Source organism: Mus musculus, chromosome 9, assembly GCF_000001635.26.
Source record: "Mus musculus strain C57BL/6J chromosome 9, GRCm38.p6 C57BL/6J".
Lineage (NCBI taxonomy): Eukaryota > Metazoa > Chordata > Mammalia > Rodentia > Muridae > Mus > Mus musculus.
The window spans coordinates 70,308,114-70,325,353 of record NC_000075.6 but is presented as its reverse complement, the minus strand read 5'-3'; the positions used below and the strand labels follow the sequence as shown (position 1 = coordinate 70,325,353).

Genomic DNA, 17,240 nt, shown 5'->3' with positions numbered 1-17,240 from the left:
CTAAGACCATAAAGTGGCTGTGGCCTTTCTAAGGAAGAGCTAGCTCTCCAAGAATTGGCTGCTCAGCAAACAAGCAGGCTAAACCCACCCCCTCAATCATTTTAGCCTGTTTATCAGAACACTCCTGCTGGAGGCTATTGATGAATTTGCTTTTTACTCATCTCAAACCATTACGTGCTTCTCAGGAAAAAGTGGTGTGTGTGTGTGTGTGTGTGTGTGTGCGCGCATGGCTCTCCAAGGTGCTGAACACAGGTTTTCAGAAATGTTTACAGTAGCTGAGGGGGCAGGTTACACTGCTATCTGCTTTGTTGATCTTTACTGTCCTTTGCATCAGTTGAGACTGAGGCAGGGGAGAGGAGACAGGCCAGCCTTGGACCCACACTTACCAGGGTTTCCTGGAAATCCCGCTTGTCATCAATGTCATCCACCTTGTAGGACCCCGAGAGGCTCAGGTAGTAATAGTAGTCCATGCTGGTGATGCCAAGGCTTTGCTTCTGCTCTGGAGAGGCACCCTCAATGAGCTGCCACGAGAGCACACAGGATGTGGTCAGGACATGGTCTACAAGCCACCCTGTGGTTCTGGGACCACCATCCCCAAGCCCAGGTGGGGATAACTCTCTAAGCTCGTAATCAAAAAATCTCGTGATCCTAGCCTCCAGATCCCAAGGATGTTTATAAATAATATCTTGGGCTTAGGTACCTTAGCCCTAGATCAGTCTGCAAGCCCCAGCTTTTGTTGTTTTAATGTGAATAGCTGTGGCCTGATCTATGTATGTGCACCACATCCACACCTAGTGCCTGTGGAGGCCAGAAGAGGGCATCAGGTCCCCTGAAACTGAGTTATAGATAAATGAAGGTGAGTACCATGTGGGTACCGTGTGGGTTCTGGGACCTGAATGTGGTTCTCTAGAAGAGGACTTAACTACCCATCCATCCATCCATCCATCCATCCATCCATCCATCTCCAACATCCAGTTCCTAACTCTGATAAAGCCTGAGAGCGATCAGGCTTTCTTCCTATCAGTAAGAGAACTGTATTTATGACCCTATGGGAAGGTAGAATATAAAATAGACCACAGCCACAGGATTCCTGCTCGCCTTAGCTCTTCTACACTTCTCATCCCAGGATGTGGAGTTCAGAGTGGCCATGCATCCTTTCTCTGGTGTTCAGAAACCTCCTGATCTACTGACTATCCTTGGTTTGCTTCGGGCTTACAGCTGGAGATGAGAGCTCTTAGCCACCATACCTGCCACCTGTGGCCATGTGGTCCCGACCCAGGACTCTAACCCTCTGAACTGTAAATACAAATAAAATCTTTCTTCCATAAGCTGCCTTGGTCATGGTGTTTTACCTCAGCAACAGCAAAGTAGCTAAAACAACCACAGTGCCCAGTGTAGTCTGGGCTGGGGCTTGGCCCTGGGGTTTTGTGCATGTTAGGCGAGCACTCTTTGTGAATATAGGTATCACTAATCTCCCAGAAGCCTTGTCATCTGTGCACTTTCCAACAAGCAGGTACTGAAGGAATTGGTTGCCATCACTGTAAGCATCTTCCATAAATTAATCTAGAAATGCCTGAACAAAACCAAGCCAAAGAGAAACCCCTCCTGGGCGTTTCTTGCTGTGGATTCCATTTCTATATACCTAGGAACATTTTCCTAAGTAGCCAAATTGGCTAGATCTAGAGGAACCCGCCTGTGATCTCAGCTACTTGGAGGCTAAGGTAGGAGGCTTGCCTGGGCTACCAAGTGAGTTCAAGGCCAGCCAGGTAACTTAGAGACTGTCTCTAAATGAAAGAAGTGAAAAGAGGACAGAGGAAATGTCTCTGTGGTAGAATGCTTACCCAGCACATGGGAGGCTATGGGCTAACTCTCCAGTATTGGGCAACAACAACAACAAACAACTAACAACTGAACTGATGATTGCTAAAGCCTGAAACATAACTTAAAAGCATCTTGGGCTGAAGAGATGGCTCTGTGGTTAAGAGCACTGACTGCTCTTGTAGAACTCCTGGGTTCAGATCCCAGCATCCACATGGTGCCTCCCAACCATCTTTAACTCCAGTTCAAGGGTATCTGACACTCTTATGAATTCCACGGACATTAGGCATACATGTGGAACACAGACATTACATGCAGGTAAAACACTTACACACATAAAATAAATAAATCTAAAAAAAAAGAAACAAAACCATTTTTTTTAAAGGCACCTTGACCCAGACTCAGCCTGGGTTCTGAGGGTCTGGGTAGAGGCAGGCTGGACTTGCTCTGGGGATCCCGAGCCCGAGGGAACACGCTCATCTAATAGTGTACTGGTTGCAGGTATCTGCCCTGGACACTTTGTTCCTATCACCTGACTTCCTGGCTCACCCCCTCCTCCCATCTCTGCCTAGGGTGCTCCCTTGCTTAGTCTTCCCTGCCTTCCTGGGCTCTAACTCTTCCCACACAAATTCCTATTTGGCAAATAATCAAACAAACACTCCCACTTCTGTTTTGAAGTTTGTCAGCAATTTATCCTAATTAGAACTCAACCCTCCTTGGGGACAGGGACATTCTCATGTCCCTTCTGTACACTTGCACAGAGCACAGAGAAACCTTTCTGGGCTGGTTCGATTACTGAATAAACCTGAGGGGTGAGGTAAAAACCGATCACGTGATCACTCTCCTTTCCGGTTGGAGATCAGAGGCCAGCCTTTGGGAATTGGTTCTTTTGCCACGCGGTCCCAGGAATCGGACTCAGCGTTGGCTCCAGGTGCCTGTTTCCTCTGAGCCACCTCGCTGGCCTCCCAGTCTTGTTTTTTAATACGGAGAAGGAAAAGCTATGGAGGAAAACCTGGTAGAATATGTGGAAGCTCCGTTCCCCCGGGTTCCGCATCACCACTCTGGACTTTTCCAGAAGGAAGTTGGAGATCTTGCCACCATCTGGTTCCCCACCTGGACTGAACTGGATTTCAAAGTATTTTCCCTGCAAGAAAATTAGCAATTTCCTTTATCATCCGGTAACCAAAAACACAGTGCTCCAAACAGACTTTGAATACAGGGTATAATTCAAGGAAATTCATTAATGGAAGACATTCTGGATTATCCCCAGCCCTGAGCTAGCCTTATTTACTTTCCTGGTGGCAAACAATACCGGAAAGCTTGGCAGTCCCATGATTATAACAAACAATACTGGAAAGTTTGCCAGTCCCACGGTTTTGCATTCAGAGGCTCAATCCCTATGGCCAGACTAAATAAGGAGACTACATTCCTCATTCATTCTCTCCCCGTCTGTGTTTGTCTGAAGAACAGGACAGGAAGCTACATAGCACCAAGGTTGCCACACTGTTCTTCTATCTAGAAGGATGTATCAGTCTTCAGCCAGTGGCATCTTGGTTATCATTCTCTGTAATGCTTGCCTATCTAAAATACAGAAAACGGCATATGGCTTTAGACTTATATTTTTTAAATAATTAGTGAGATTATCATTTGATGCTACCAAGCATGGCACACACATACACACACACACACACACACACACACACAGAGAGAGAGAGAGAGAGAGAGAGGGAGAGAGAGAGAGAGAGGGAGAGAGAGAGAGAGAGAGCCCCTTTGATGTCATTGAGCATAACACAGAGAAAACCTATCCTTCCCCCCTTTCCATTAGGGTTATATGATTATAAATGCTGGGCCCTTACTATGTCTAAAGATCAACTGAGTTATCCTCTCAGAATAAAAAAAAAAAAACAAAACAAAACACCTTATCACAGGAAAAGGCAAAGGAAGTCATAACGATGTTTTCCTGCTGTTTTAGGAAGAAGGGTGTGGGTGGGCAGCTAAAGGGTTACAGTTGACATGTCTATTTTTGCAAGGCAGGTTAAGAATGATAATTAGAGGCAGAAAGGTCATGTGGAAAGTTCATTCGCAGTGTCTTTCTTCTGTCAGTATCTAGAAAGGTCAGAATAAAACATCCCAAGTACTGAGCTGAAAAAAAAAAAAAAACCACTTAGAAGAAAAAGCAAGAAAATAAACTGGATTTCCCCCAGACAATGGGGAGCGTGAAGCAGGTCTCACAGACAGGCATCAGCAAACTCAACTATAACTGTCTGGGACCATAGGGAGACTTCTCTTGGAAATAAAACCTTCCTTTCTGAATAAAAGCTAAAGTCAACCTGGTAGTATACATTGGTGATCTCAGGGCATGAGGCAGAGACAGGTCATCCTAGGCTACATAGAGAATTTAAGGCTAGCCTGGGCTATGGGGGGGTGTTGCCTCAAAAGAAAAAGGATGAAATGTTTTTTCTGTTTTGGGTTTTTGTTTTTTGTTCTTTGTTTTTGTTTTTTTAAGATAGGGAGTCTCCATGTAGCCCTGGCTGTCCTGGAACTTCCTCTGTAGACCAGGCTGGCCTCGAACTCACAGAGTTCTGCCTGCTGCTGAGTGCTGGGATTAAAAGCATACCACCACTCACTGCCCAGTGTAAATGCTTTTTTTTTTTTAAGTGAAAAAGAAACTGTTTTTTTCTTTGAAAGTCCCACCCACTATTCATCTTGAAGCAGCCCACTGTCAGCCTCACAGATGGCTCGTCTGGGTGCCAGACAGGCTGTATGGTCGAAATAGGACACTAAATCTATAGGCATTTGGTTTTGGTTTGGTAATACACCTTTGGCCTTTTCGAGTGGTCACATTTCAGTACCCCACTGCCAAGACTTTTAGTCAGAGACATTTAAGAAAGGCATTCACAGAGCTGCAAGGATGACCTTGTCCTAAGCCTGGGTGCATGGAGTCAGGAGGCACCAGGACCAGTGGCTCTTCATTCTATGAGCATTCAGCAAGCAAATTCAGAAATCTGGAGGAGAGGCAGGCAGAGGCCTAGGGGAGGAAGAGTCTGTCCCAGGTGCTCCCTCAGTCCAAGTGTGCTCCCTGCAGACCCAGCTCCACGGAACAAGTCCCCTCAAGCAGGCCTGGACCTCAGGCTTGCCCTAATCTTCCCCCTTCTGTCCTCCAGGTAGCCTGCACACCTCCCTAGGACCAGGGCAACCCCCTTCATCAACTGTAGGTTTCCTTACTGAAGTAACTCCAGGGAGGAGCCATTTCTGAAACTGTTTTGTTTATGTCCAAAGCACAAAAATAATTTCTGCTTAGAAGAGTAAAGAGAGATAGAAAAGCCTGTTTCTCAGGATACGGGAAACGCTCCCCAGCATGGAATCAGGACACTCACAAATCGGCTGGAGTTGTTGTTGCGCACTGTCTTGGCGTTTCCGAAGGCCTCCAGGAGCGGGTTGGATTGAAGGATGATGTCCTTCACATGCTATGGCGGTAGACAAGAGGGGGGTTAGGAAAATAATGGATGCTTAGCACACGATGTCAAAGTCAACTTTCCCCAAAGTCCCACTTTCTGGATGTTAAAAGGTAAGAGGATCCAGTCATGTATGTGTCCTGGGGCATTTCTGGAAAATTCATTTTGATTTTTGCCTTGTTTTATTGAGACAGGATTTTACACTGTAGCCCTATTCAGCCTGGATCTCACTGTGTAGAGCAGGCTAGCCTTAAACTCAGAGAGATAGATCTGTCCCTGTCTTCCAAGTTCTGGGATTAAAGATGCACATCCCGATGCCCAGCTGTTTTTTTTTTGAAACAGATTGACATGTGGCTCAGGCTAGTGTCAAACCTGATATGTAGCTGAAGGTGACTTTGAACCCTAGATCTTCCTGCCTCCACTTCCCAAGAACTGAGACTACAGGCACGTGCCACCACATGTGGTTTATGCCGTGCTGGGACTTAGGGGGAGTCAAAGGCAGGGCTTTGTGCCTGCTAGTCAAGTACACAACCAACGGAGCTACTGCTCCTGATTATGATTTATTCTTGCACTGCCACAGACCTAAGCGTACTTGTATAACCAGGTTTCCCAACCCCTCTCGGTCCGGAAACAGGATCCCAAAGCTGAGATGTTACCAGGAACCCAGAATCTACACAGTCCGGGATTGGGTTTCCATTCTCCCTGCTGTGACTCCCTCCTGCACATCTGGGTGCCTTGGTGATCACAGAGAAGAAGAAAGAGAAGCATGAGGAAGCCTCTTTGCATCTTGCATTCTCCGTTGCATCCCCCCCAACTGTTTCTTTTGCAACAGCAGAGGCAAGACTTATCATCGAGATGGCAACCAACCATCTTCTCCTTTCCAAACATCTATGAAACATGATCTTGTGTGTCTCCAACTTTAACTGTGGGGGGTGACGGTGTGTCTTGCTAAAATGCAGAGGTAGGTTTGGTAGGTCTGGAGCAGGGCTCAGGAATCTGCATTTCAAAGCAACGCAGTTCCCAGGGAGCTTTGCAGCAGCCAAGGCTGAGTCTCAGGACCCACAGGGTAGAAAGAATGAACCAACTCCCTTAATGCTGCTGCCCCACATTACTGCATCTTCTAGCATGAATTCACACTCAGGGCAGCCAGGAGCAACGCCAGATCATGTGACACAGCTACCAGCCAACAACAGGAGAATAATTTAGTGTGAACACTCCAGGCCTGTGCCAGACTTACAAGTGTGCAAAACACATCACAGGCACGAGGCCTCTCAGCTGATGGGGCCAGTGCTGCAGAGAGGCCTTTGGACAGTGACTCACTCCTTGTATGTCTAATTATTCACATGCTATGGCTAAATGTGTTCCAGAAATAACAAGTCTCCTGGCTTGTGCTCTTGAGCTACTGACTAATTTGAAGCCAAGAGTTCTGGATCAATGTCCTCAAAGGAAAACAGGAAGAGAAAAATCAACATTAACCGTCTGCAGCTTGGCCACTGGGTCATCGGACATAGCGAATGGGACTAGACGAAGGTACTAAAACTGACTATGGGAACAAGCCATATACTCCTATGGTACCCTTGAATGAACATCCCAGCAGAGAGACTGGCACAAGGCTTGAGGGTGCATTCTGTTCCACAGAGGCAGTGATAGCTACGAGCACAGAGGCAGACTCTGGTGATTGTCTTCATCCAATCAGACGTAGCGCCACACCTAAGCTGCCTCTCTCCTTTACAACCCAGGGGCTGTACATAAATGTTATATTTCATTATAAAGTAAATTTGGAATTCGTGAATCTTTGCTATTCCTTTTAATCTTCTGTTTGCAAACTAGAAATGATACTCAAGTTTCTCTCAGGGAGCCAGAAAGAAAAGATCTTGAAGCCCTTTCCTTAAAAAGAATAGCCGTATATTATTATTGTTGTTGTTATTAATCTACTGAATTGCTGGGATTAAACAAACTCAGGATAACTGATTCAGGCATGGCAGACATGCATTCTTGCTTTCTTCCCTTTTATTAATTTTTAAAAGACAGTCTCATATAGCCCAGACTGGCCTCAACCACACTACCCTGAATTCTTTATTTGTCTGCTCCATTTCCCAGTGCTAGAATACATTCGTGTAATCACTACATTTAGCTTATGTTGGGGATAAAATCTGGGGCTTTGTGCACACTAGGGAAGGACTCATGCCCAGCCAGAGAAGCTTCCTAACGCTGAGCTGCAAGCTCACCTCAAGAGATCAACTTCAGCCCTTAAGTGGGGTTCAGACTACAGCTCAGCTGGAAAAGTGCTTACCCAGCATCCTAGGGCCCTGCCTAGGATGGGTTCCATCCCTAGCACCAAATAACCTGGGTGTGGTGATGCATTCCTAAAACCTGAGGTAGAGATAGGAAGTTCAGAAGTTTAAGGCTATCCTTTGGCAACTTAGTAAGATAGCCATCTTAAAAATGAAGATGAAGACAAAGATATAAAAGATGAAGAGGAGAAGGAGGAGGAAGAGGAAAAGAGGAGGAAGAAGAGTGGGAGGAGAAAGAAGGGGAAGAGGAAGAGGAGGAAGAAGAGGAGGAAGAGGGAGAGGAGGAAGAAGGAAAAGGAGAAGGAGGAGGAAGAAGGAGGAAGAAGGAGGAGGAAGAAAGAGAAGAAGGAGGAGGAGGAGATATAATTTCCTAGATTTTACTGAAATATCTGCTATAGACTTGTGCTATTTCATGCTCCTATCAGTAACACAAGCAACTGTGTCCAACATTTTTCCAGCAGTGTTTGTAAGAACAGGAGCTCTGACAATCTGATAGGTATAATAATAACAACGATTAATGATGATGATGATGATGATAATAATAATAATATAGTGGGGTTTTTGTTTGCTTGCTTTGTTGAGAGTGAGACTCCTACAGCCCAGGGTAGCCTTGCTAGCCTTGAATTTGCTGTGTAGTCAAGAATGGCCTTGGACTTATGATCTTCCTGTTCCTACCTCTGCATGCTGGGATTACGGGCACGCACCTTCTTGCCTGATTTATGTGGCGCTGGGTGTGGAATAGGCTTTGTGAACTCAGGGGAGCATTCTACCAACTGAGCTAGATCCCCAGTCCCAGTTTTGGTATAGTTTTAATAAAAATTTTTCTGTTTTTCATGTTTGATAAATAACTTATACTTCTTTTCATCAGAACTGTCTTTCATGTCTCTCATTTTCCATTTGAACCACAGCCCTTTTGATTGATTTGTAGGGGCTCATTATATATTAGACATGTCAATATGGAAACATACAATTTCTTTACACATTTTATGTATCTAGGTTCCACAAACTTTGCTGTACAAAAATAAATTCTTTTTAAGCTACGGACAGATCAAAGGCCCACCCCGTCAAAGCTCCAAACAGAAGCCCCTGACTGCAGCACAGACTCACCTGGACCTTGGGGCCTCCTCCAGACACTCTGGAGACATAGCTCATAATGTACTTGGCAGCCACTGTCTTTCCAGCACCACTTTCACCGCTACGGAAAGAAAGACAAACACCCATCTGTGAAATGGTCCTCGCCACCTCCATCATCCACTGTCTCCGAATGAACAAAATGCAGAGAAACCAGGAAGAAAGGAACTCAGGTATGTGTGGCAGGGAGGTGGGGGGGGGGGGTAGGGGGTGGGGGTGGAGCATGACGCTAGCTGAGAAAGGTGGATCACAGGACCAGCCCACTCCTCTGACCCGGGTAAACATGGCATAGACAGAACATTTATCATTGCCATTGTGCGGAGGATGGAGAGTTGAGTTTCCTAATTGTCCAATCCCAGAAAGCACAATTAGGAAACTATAAACATCAGAAGGATGGAATTGTCCAGAAATGACCAGTGACATCCACACACATTTTTGTCAACAGAAAAAAATGGAGGCTATGAAGTAATTTCACCCGACATATTCCATTCTAATTATAGGCAGAACATAATTATAATTCGATTTTTATTGTTAAGATGGGGGTTTCCTTACAGAGTTAAGACTGGCCTTGAGCTCAAAATCCTCCTGCCTCAGCACTGGGATTATAGGCATACACGAAGCATCACCTCAGGCAAATGTGGTTTTTTTAAGGACTTGGGGGTATAGCTCAGAGGTAAGGTGCTTCCAGAGCTGCTGGAGGCCTGGGGTTCAGTTCCAAACACAGAAAGCCTTTGATCAAGGTAAGACAACAATGGGAGAGCTGTTTGTTTCAGATAATTATTTTTTACACTTTTTGTCATGCTATGTTACTTTTGTGTGTGTGTCTATTTATGCCTATGTAAATATATATATACATAAGTATATATAAATATAAATATACATATGCAAAAACGGGCACTCAGGCTTCCGCCTCTGCCTCGATGTGATGCAAGTTTCCTTATTTTAGGAATGCTAAAATTAAATGATGAGGTAATATTAATCACATCCTGAGAAACAAAGACTACCTTCCGCTGGGTGGCCTGAATGTACAGCAATAGCCTTTTGTTAATAGTCTGCTCTCCCAAAATCCCCATTCTTCCCTCAAAATCCCCCTGAATTCATAATGACCTCAATTCAAAACATGCTCGATCCCATCTGAAATCTCCTCTCTCTGTGAGCCGCCTTGGTGTTGCCAGAATCAAGTTTGTTAAAGAAACCCACATCTATAAAAGGACACATGCTCTCGGTGATCAAGGAATTGGAGGCCCACATCTTAACATTCTATGAACCTCAGTCTAGTTGATGTCAACAAATGTTGCCAATTGTGTAACAGCCACGATCATCAGAGCAGCTGTGACTACTTACAAGCAGCCTTCAAGAGTCTGCCTGCTAAGTGTTGGTTCCTGCATAGAAGGAGTCAGTGGGACACTGACTTGTCACCTGGATTCCAGGGCTCCTCTGGTAACTATCTCCTTTCCAGTTGCCCCAGCTGTAGCTGGCCTTACAAACACTCTATTTTACGACTTGCTTTACTAAGTTGTAACAATGTAAACACTGAAGAACTTTAGGAAAAGGAAGTGTAATGTTACAACCAAAGAGTATAACATCACAGAAACAGTTAAAATAATTATGAAAGAATTACAAGCCAGGCAGCCAGGGCTCAACAGCAACAATGTATCTACAACAGGTTGGTAACAATGTGAAAATAGTATAAGAAAAAGAAAGGCCAGGACAACTGGAAAAGATATTACTTGGTCCTAGTTTGCTCTGATGCTGTGATAAAATGTCAAGATAAAAAGCAACTTAGGGAGGATAAACTTTATTTGGTTTACAAGTCATTATGTAGAGGAGCCTGGAGGCAGGAGCTCCGGCAGAGATCATGGAGGAGTGCTGCTTATCAGCTTGCTCTCCAGGGCTTGCTCAGTTTGCTTTCTTATATATCCCAGAACCACCTGCCCAGGGGTGGCACCATTCAGTGAGCTGGACCCTCCCACATCAATCATTAATCAAGAAAATGCCCCATAGGCATGCCTACAGATAATCTGAGGGAAGCATCTTTATAGTCGAGGGTGCTCTTTCCAGCTGACTCTGGCTTGTGCTAGTTGACAAAATAACTGGCACACACTTGTTAGGAGGTTGCTACATAAATGTTTCTTTTCTCTTCTGCTGTGATTTATCATTATGCTTTTTACAGTGCTGAGTGTTGAACCTGAGTTTCATGCATACTAGGCAATTGCTCTACTAATGAGCTACAAACCCAGTGCTGGCCCTAAGGTGATTCCTTCCATCCTTCTTCCTCCTCCTCCTCCTTCTTCTTCTCCTTCTCCTTCTTTCTTCTTCTTCTTTCTTCTTCCTTCTTTTCTCCTTCTTCTCCTTCTTCCTTTCTTAACTATGTATAGGTATGGTTGTGTGGGTGTGTGCATTTAAGTGTAGTGGCAATGGTGGCCAGATGAGGGCATCAGATTCCGCTACAAGGGCTGGGAACTGAACTTGGGTTTGTGAGAATAGTACACACTCTTAACCATGGAGCCAACTCTCAAGCTTCTATGACTTTCTCAATGCCTACATTTTATTTTTATGGTTTGTGCATGTGTGTAAACCAGAGGATGATGTCAGAATGTCTTTTCCATTATTTTCCACCTTTTTTTTTTTTGAGACAGGGTCTCTCTAACGGAACCCACGGCCTATGACTGATTGGATAGACCGTCTGGCTCCTGCACTCTAAGAGATCTGCCTTTCTCCTACCCACTCCCAGTGCCAAGGTTACAGAGGGCTTACCCCTATGCCTGGACCTTACAATTTTGTCTTTGAGACAGGCAATTAACCATGTATTTTTATATATTTTAAAAACATCTTTCCCCCCCACCTCCAAGAGGAAGAATCACCCCACAATGATGATGAATATTCCTCAATTTTATTATTTTACTATTCAATTATATATATATATATATATATATATATATATATATATCACCATGACTAATCAGACTTCTGTTAAGTTTGCACTTCTGTATTCATAATTACTTAGAATAAGCCTCAAGAGAGAAAAACACAATAATCCTAGCAGAATTATAAAATAAAAGTCTATCCCACAACAGTGCCCTTGTTTAATAGTGTGGCCAGGCACTAAATACTGTGTCTCCTAAAAAGTATTTTTACACAGGGGCTGGGGTGTAGGACTCATGCCATGGTGAACATGTGGAACTCAGAAATCAGAGGGCAATTTGAATGAGTTGTTCACCCCTTCAAGCCTGTAGGTTCTGGTGATCCAAGCATTTTGGAGGACTGAACTGTCTCCCAGACCTGACCAAGCATTGTATCACTGTTTGAAACAAAACAGCAGAATTGTAACAGAGAGCAAGTAACTCTTTTCATGTATTAAAATAAATATGCCAGGCCCCAAAATAGGGCATCCACTTTCTCAGGAGCTGTGATTTCTAAGCAATTTAAAATAATTAGCTCTGGCTAAACATTGATCTGAATGCTCGTTTCTTGGTTTCAGTTTATAGCCACTTAAAGGGACATTTTATTGATCACAGCCGGTAATGTGCTTAAAATAATGGCACAATAATGGAATCTTCCATAATTATTGAAGCTTACAGTATATCTAACCATATCTGTACTGGCCTGCTTGGAAAGGGAAAGCCCTATCTAAACTGAAAAGTCTATGAAGACATCAGACATTCTACAGCACACTACCTCCATCGCTGCTCACTCTGCAGCTCACAGCAGCCATTGCAATAGGCTTTGCCTGTGTTCACTGACAACCTTGCCTAATTCCATCGTTTTGCTTGACTTCCAGGGAGAAAGGTCGGAAAACAACAAAAGCTCATCCAGGAATGTTGGTGCGTTCCTGTAATCCCAGCCCTGGGCCTGCTGCAGGAGGGTCCAATTCTCTGAGAGTCTGGGATATATAATAAGACTTTGTCTCAAAAACCAAACAAACCAACAAACCAACCAAATGCTAGAGATGTAGCTCAGTAGGAGAGTGCTCGCCTCACATGCTGTCCTAGTTAGGGTTGCTAGTGCTGTGATAAACACCGTGACCAAAAGCAATTTGGGGAGGAAAGGGTTTAGTGATTTCACATGGTTGTTCATCACTGAAGGAAGAGAGGACAGGAACTGGAACTGGACAGGAACCTGGAGGCAGGAGCTGATGCAGAGACCATGGAGGAGTGCTGCGTACTGACTTGCTCTCTGTGGCTTGCTCAGCCTGCTTTCTTACAGAGTCCAGGACCACCTGCCCAGGGATGGCAGCATCCTCAATGGGTCAGGCCCTCCCACATCAATCACTAATTATGAAAATGCCCTATAGTCATGCTTGCAGCCTAGTCTTATGAAGGCAATTTCTCAACTGAGGTTCCCTTTCCTCAAATGACTCTAGCTCATATCAAGCTGACATAAAACTAGCCCGCACACACGCCAAAGATTTGATTCCCAGTGCTCTGACTCCTGCAATTTGTCTTCTGACCTCCACACATTTGCCGAGGCACACGTGTGCACACACACAGGTGCACAATAGATGGGTACAATTGTTAAAAAGAAAAAAGAAAAGAAAAAATTAAGAAGAGGACTGGAGAGATGGTTCAGCAGTTAAGAGCACTGACTGCTCTTCCAGAGGTCACGAGGAGTTCAATTCCCAGCAACTACATGGGGGCTCACAATCATGTGTAATTGGGCCCCACACCCTCTTTGGTGTGTCTGAAGACAGCTACAGTGTACTCACATAAAATAATAAATAAATCTTAAAAATAAAACCCAAAAACAAAAACAAGAAAACTGATCAGCAACCCTCAACTCACTCTGACGACCTAGCAGAACCCCCAGAGTGTTCCATAATCATCATGTTCCCGATTCTTCTCTGACCCTCAGGGCTCGGACTGGGAACTCTTAACTAGGACCCCCCGTTTGTTCCCAGTCGACTGGGGATCAGCCTGACAATTCAAAATCAAAGACGAGACAGACCTCACAGGAAATACCGCTCCAAACAACACAGCGCTTGCATGTTAGCTGTAGAAATCAACACTTTAGCCTTTTATAATGTTGTGATAATAATTGGACTCAGGGGACTGCCACGGTTTTGTGAGTCAGGCCGTTCCTCGCTTACAAAGCAACAATGCTTCCAGTTCCCTTAAGTTACCCCAGCAAGTGTGAAAGCATTTCTGCCTTCACATTGCTCATTCGGTCATCCTGACCGCTGGGAGAGATGCTCTCCATAGTGGGTCTCCAAAATCCCTCCGTGCCGTTCCTCCATAGCTGCTGCTTCCCTGCAGCTCACTGGATGAATGCCAGGGAGGTGTATTTTGTGTCCGTCTGTGTTTTAGGAAAGGTAAGGTGAAGCGGTTAACCATGCATGTGTTTTGTCTCCAACACTACAGGGCTGAGGCCCTCTTCTTGCTGAAGTGATAAGAAATGCTATGGCTTTAGCTTAAGATGAGCTTGGGGCCTCCTGGGGTATCTTTTGGTTTTTTTTTTTTTTTCTTAATGTAGATTTAAAAATATTTGTTTTTATTTTTATTTATTTGTGTATGTGTATACCACATGTGTGCAGGTGGTCTCAGAGGCCAGAAGAGGGCGTCAGAGGCCCTGAGCTGTGGTTACAGGTAATTGTGAGCCACTTGATGTGGTTCCTGGGAACCGAAGCCCGGTCCTTTGGAAGAGTGGCAAGTGTTCTAGACTACTGAGCCAGGCCTACTCCACCAGAGGCATTAAAGCATGCAGGCTGTGTTGACAACGGCGAGATGACGGCATTAAGAGTTTCAGGAACGGGCTGGTGAGATGGCTCAGTGGGTAAGAGCACCCGACTGTTCTTCCAAAGGTCCAGAGTTCAAATCCCAGCAACCACATGGTGGCTCACAACCATCCGTAATGAAATCTGATGCCCTCTTCTGGTGTGTCTGAAGACAGCTACAGTGTACTTACATATAATAAATAAATAAATCTTTAAAAAAAAAAAAAAAAAAGAGTTTCAGGAACTTGTGGGTGTCACCGAATGGAGTCTATGTTAGAAAAATATTCTAAAACCAAATAACTGAGATAGGAAACGTTAGCCAGGAGGGCCGTGTGTGTGTGTGTATGTATGTGTGTGTGTGTGAGAGAGAGAGAGAGTGAGAGAGAGAGAGAGAGAGCGAGCTCTGGGGTCCACAGCCCCCCATGTCCATTGTTAAGGTTACAGACGTGTGTGACCATGGACCTCTTTTTATATAGGTCCCTGGGACCCAAACTCAGGTCCCTGGTTGTCCACAGGTACTTTATCTACTGAACCACCTCCTCAACTCCAGATGGTCCAATTTTTGACAGCTCTTGAGTCATTACTGATATGTACCCATTTAAGCAAATCTGCCAGAAATACTATCTTACACACAGTTGGAACAAACACACAGCAGCCTGTGTTACTGTGATCAGAAGCCTAGATAACTTTTTTGAGAATGGAAAGCCACATCAAAAGAAGGTTCTGCACAGGCCTTTTCAACGATTCTGTTCAGATTCCTTTCCTAAAAGCCCCTGGGTCATGAGACTCACATTAGTGAGATGTGACTGCCTTTCTGTTGGGTACCTGGGAAGTTCTGAGACTGAGGAGAGAAGGAGCCCCTCTCAGACCTTGAAATCACACTAGAATATAAACCCTCAAATATGTTCTATGCATCAAAGTGCTGAAACACAGCCCTGCTGCCATGCTGAGCAGGTGATGGAGGAAATGTGCTAACATGCTGAGCAAAGGGTGCCTGAGATAACAGTTAACAGTGCTGCTTTCCCCCGATCCCAGGTACCCAGGGAGTTAATGCTATCAGACATACAGCATTTTCAAGTCTGCCAAGAAAGCGGCTCTGTGGCAAGGCTCACCTTGATCAACCCAATAAACAGGAAGGGTGAAGTGGAAATTTCTGGTTTCGTTGAGCCTGATGTTTAGTCTGAAGATCAAGTTTAAATCCTTAGTTGGCTCCTTGCTATATATAAAATTCCCTTTGATGTTAATAAAAGATAGTTCACATCATTTTTGAATAGCTTAGAGAGATATTTAATTCCTTATTAACCTTTCTTGTGTTCTTCTAACTTATTAGTTCCTGCTTTTAAAAAAATTTATGTTTTTATTGTATGTGTGTGAGCATTTGCCTGCATTTATGTGCTACATATAGGCCTGGTGTTCTTTTAGGCCAGAAAAAAACTGTTAGATCTCCTGGAACTGGAATTACAGACGGCGAGCCATCACGTGGGTTCTAGGAATCGAACTTGGGTCCTCTGCAAGAGCAGCCCCCGCTCTTTAACATCTGAGCCATCTTTCTAGCTCCCAGCAGTCTCTGAATTTTAAATGCAGCGCCAAAGGCTTGCATAAGTTATGTACCTGAAACAGAGGAACAAAACAGCATCCATTCCTAGGTCATCACAGCGATCTTTTCAAGGCACTGCTGGGCTACAACAGTTATTTACCAACTAAACCAACACAGGCTAGCTCAAAGCAGCAAAGAAAGGGTGCTCTGGAGTGGGGCAGCCCTTGCTCACATCACAGCGTGGCTATACCCCAAATGCAAGATGCTTCATCCGTTTCTTTATCTGAGACTCAGTTTCTTAATCTGTCAAAGAGGGATAAGATTACTAGATGGCCACATTGTTAAGAAGATTAAAAATTATATCATTAGGACTGGGAAGCGAGAGGATCAATCCCAGAACCCACAGAAAAAAAAGTCAGAACAAGACCAAATAAAAAACTGAGCTTGGTGGCGTGTGCCTGCAATCCGAGGGCTGGGGAAGTAGAAACGAGCTCACTGGCGAGCCAGCCTTGCCTACTGGTTGAGAGAGCTTGTTTCAAAAGAGACAAGGTGGACAGCATCTGAGGAAAGACACTTGAGATTGACCTCTGGCCTTCACATGCGCCTGTACATACCTGAGCACACGTATGCTCACACATACAGTTAGTGTGAATGGGATAACGTTAGGTTGGCAGCCCTGCTCGACTAAAGGAATCTTTAGAACCATACAAGCTACAAGATAAACGAAGAGAGCCCCAGATGCGGATCTCTGTTCTTCAAATCCACAGACGACGGCCATTCTCAGCCATCTTTCTTAGTCAGAGGCAGAAGCTGACAAGGCTCACCAGAGAGACAGTGAGCCTCAAACGTTGATGCTGCCGGAATAAACAAGACTTGCGTGGGCCACCAGAAACCCAGGGGAGCCTGGAAAAGGGTCCCAGTGATAATAATAAAAGGCTCTGGAAATACATCAAAGACAGGAAGGCAGCCTGAGCATCCAGGAGATGAGACGTTTGATGGTGTGGAAGCCAAGAGTGAAGCAGACACAGCGACATATTAGAGGCATCTCACCGTGGGGTTTTTGTTTGTTTTTGGTTGGTTGGTTTTTTTGTTTTGTTTTTTTTCCCTAACTTGTTATCACTGCAAATGCTAGTGAAGCCCAAATACAAAATATCTTTTCAAGCAGGTAGGTGAACAACCTCAGGTCCAGATTAGCAGCTAGCGCCTGCTCTTCTCATAAGCAACCTGTCAGCAATCCTTTCAAAATACGTCTTTGTTAAGTCTTCTGTCTTTTTTGTTTTGGAAACAGAGTCTCA

The 17,240-nt window shown here is 44.6% G+C and overlaps 1 protein-coding gene across 2 annotated transcripts in view; it reads right to left on the bottom strand.

Moving 5' to 3' along the window:
* Myo1e (myosin IE) overlaps positions 1–17,240 on the bottom strand; it is a 192,718-nt gene that overhangs the window by 74,714 nt on the left and 100,764 nt on the right. For both annotated transcript variants that reach the window (NM_181072.3, XM_011242814.1), the window contains exons 5-8: positions 8,675–8,762; positions 5,196–5,285; positions 2,831–2,962; positions 387–521 (exon numbers count right to left, since the gene is read on the bottom strand). In NM_181072.3, the coding sequence (NP_851417.2) occupies positions 387–521; positions 2,831–2,962; positions 5,196–5,285; positions 8,675–8,762 (445 nt within the window). The remainder of the gene's footprint in view (positions 1–386; positions 522–2,830; positions 2,963–5,195; positions 5,286–8,674; positions 8,763–17,240) is intronic.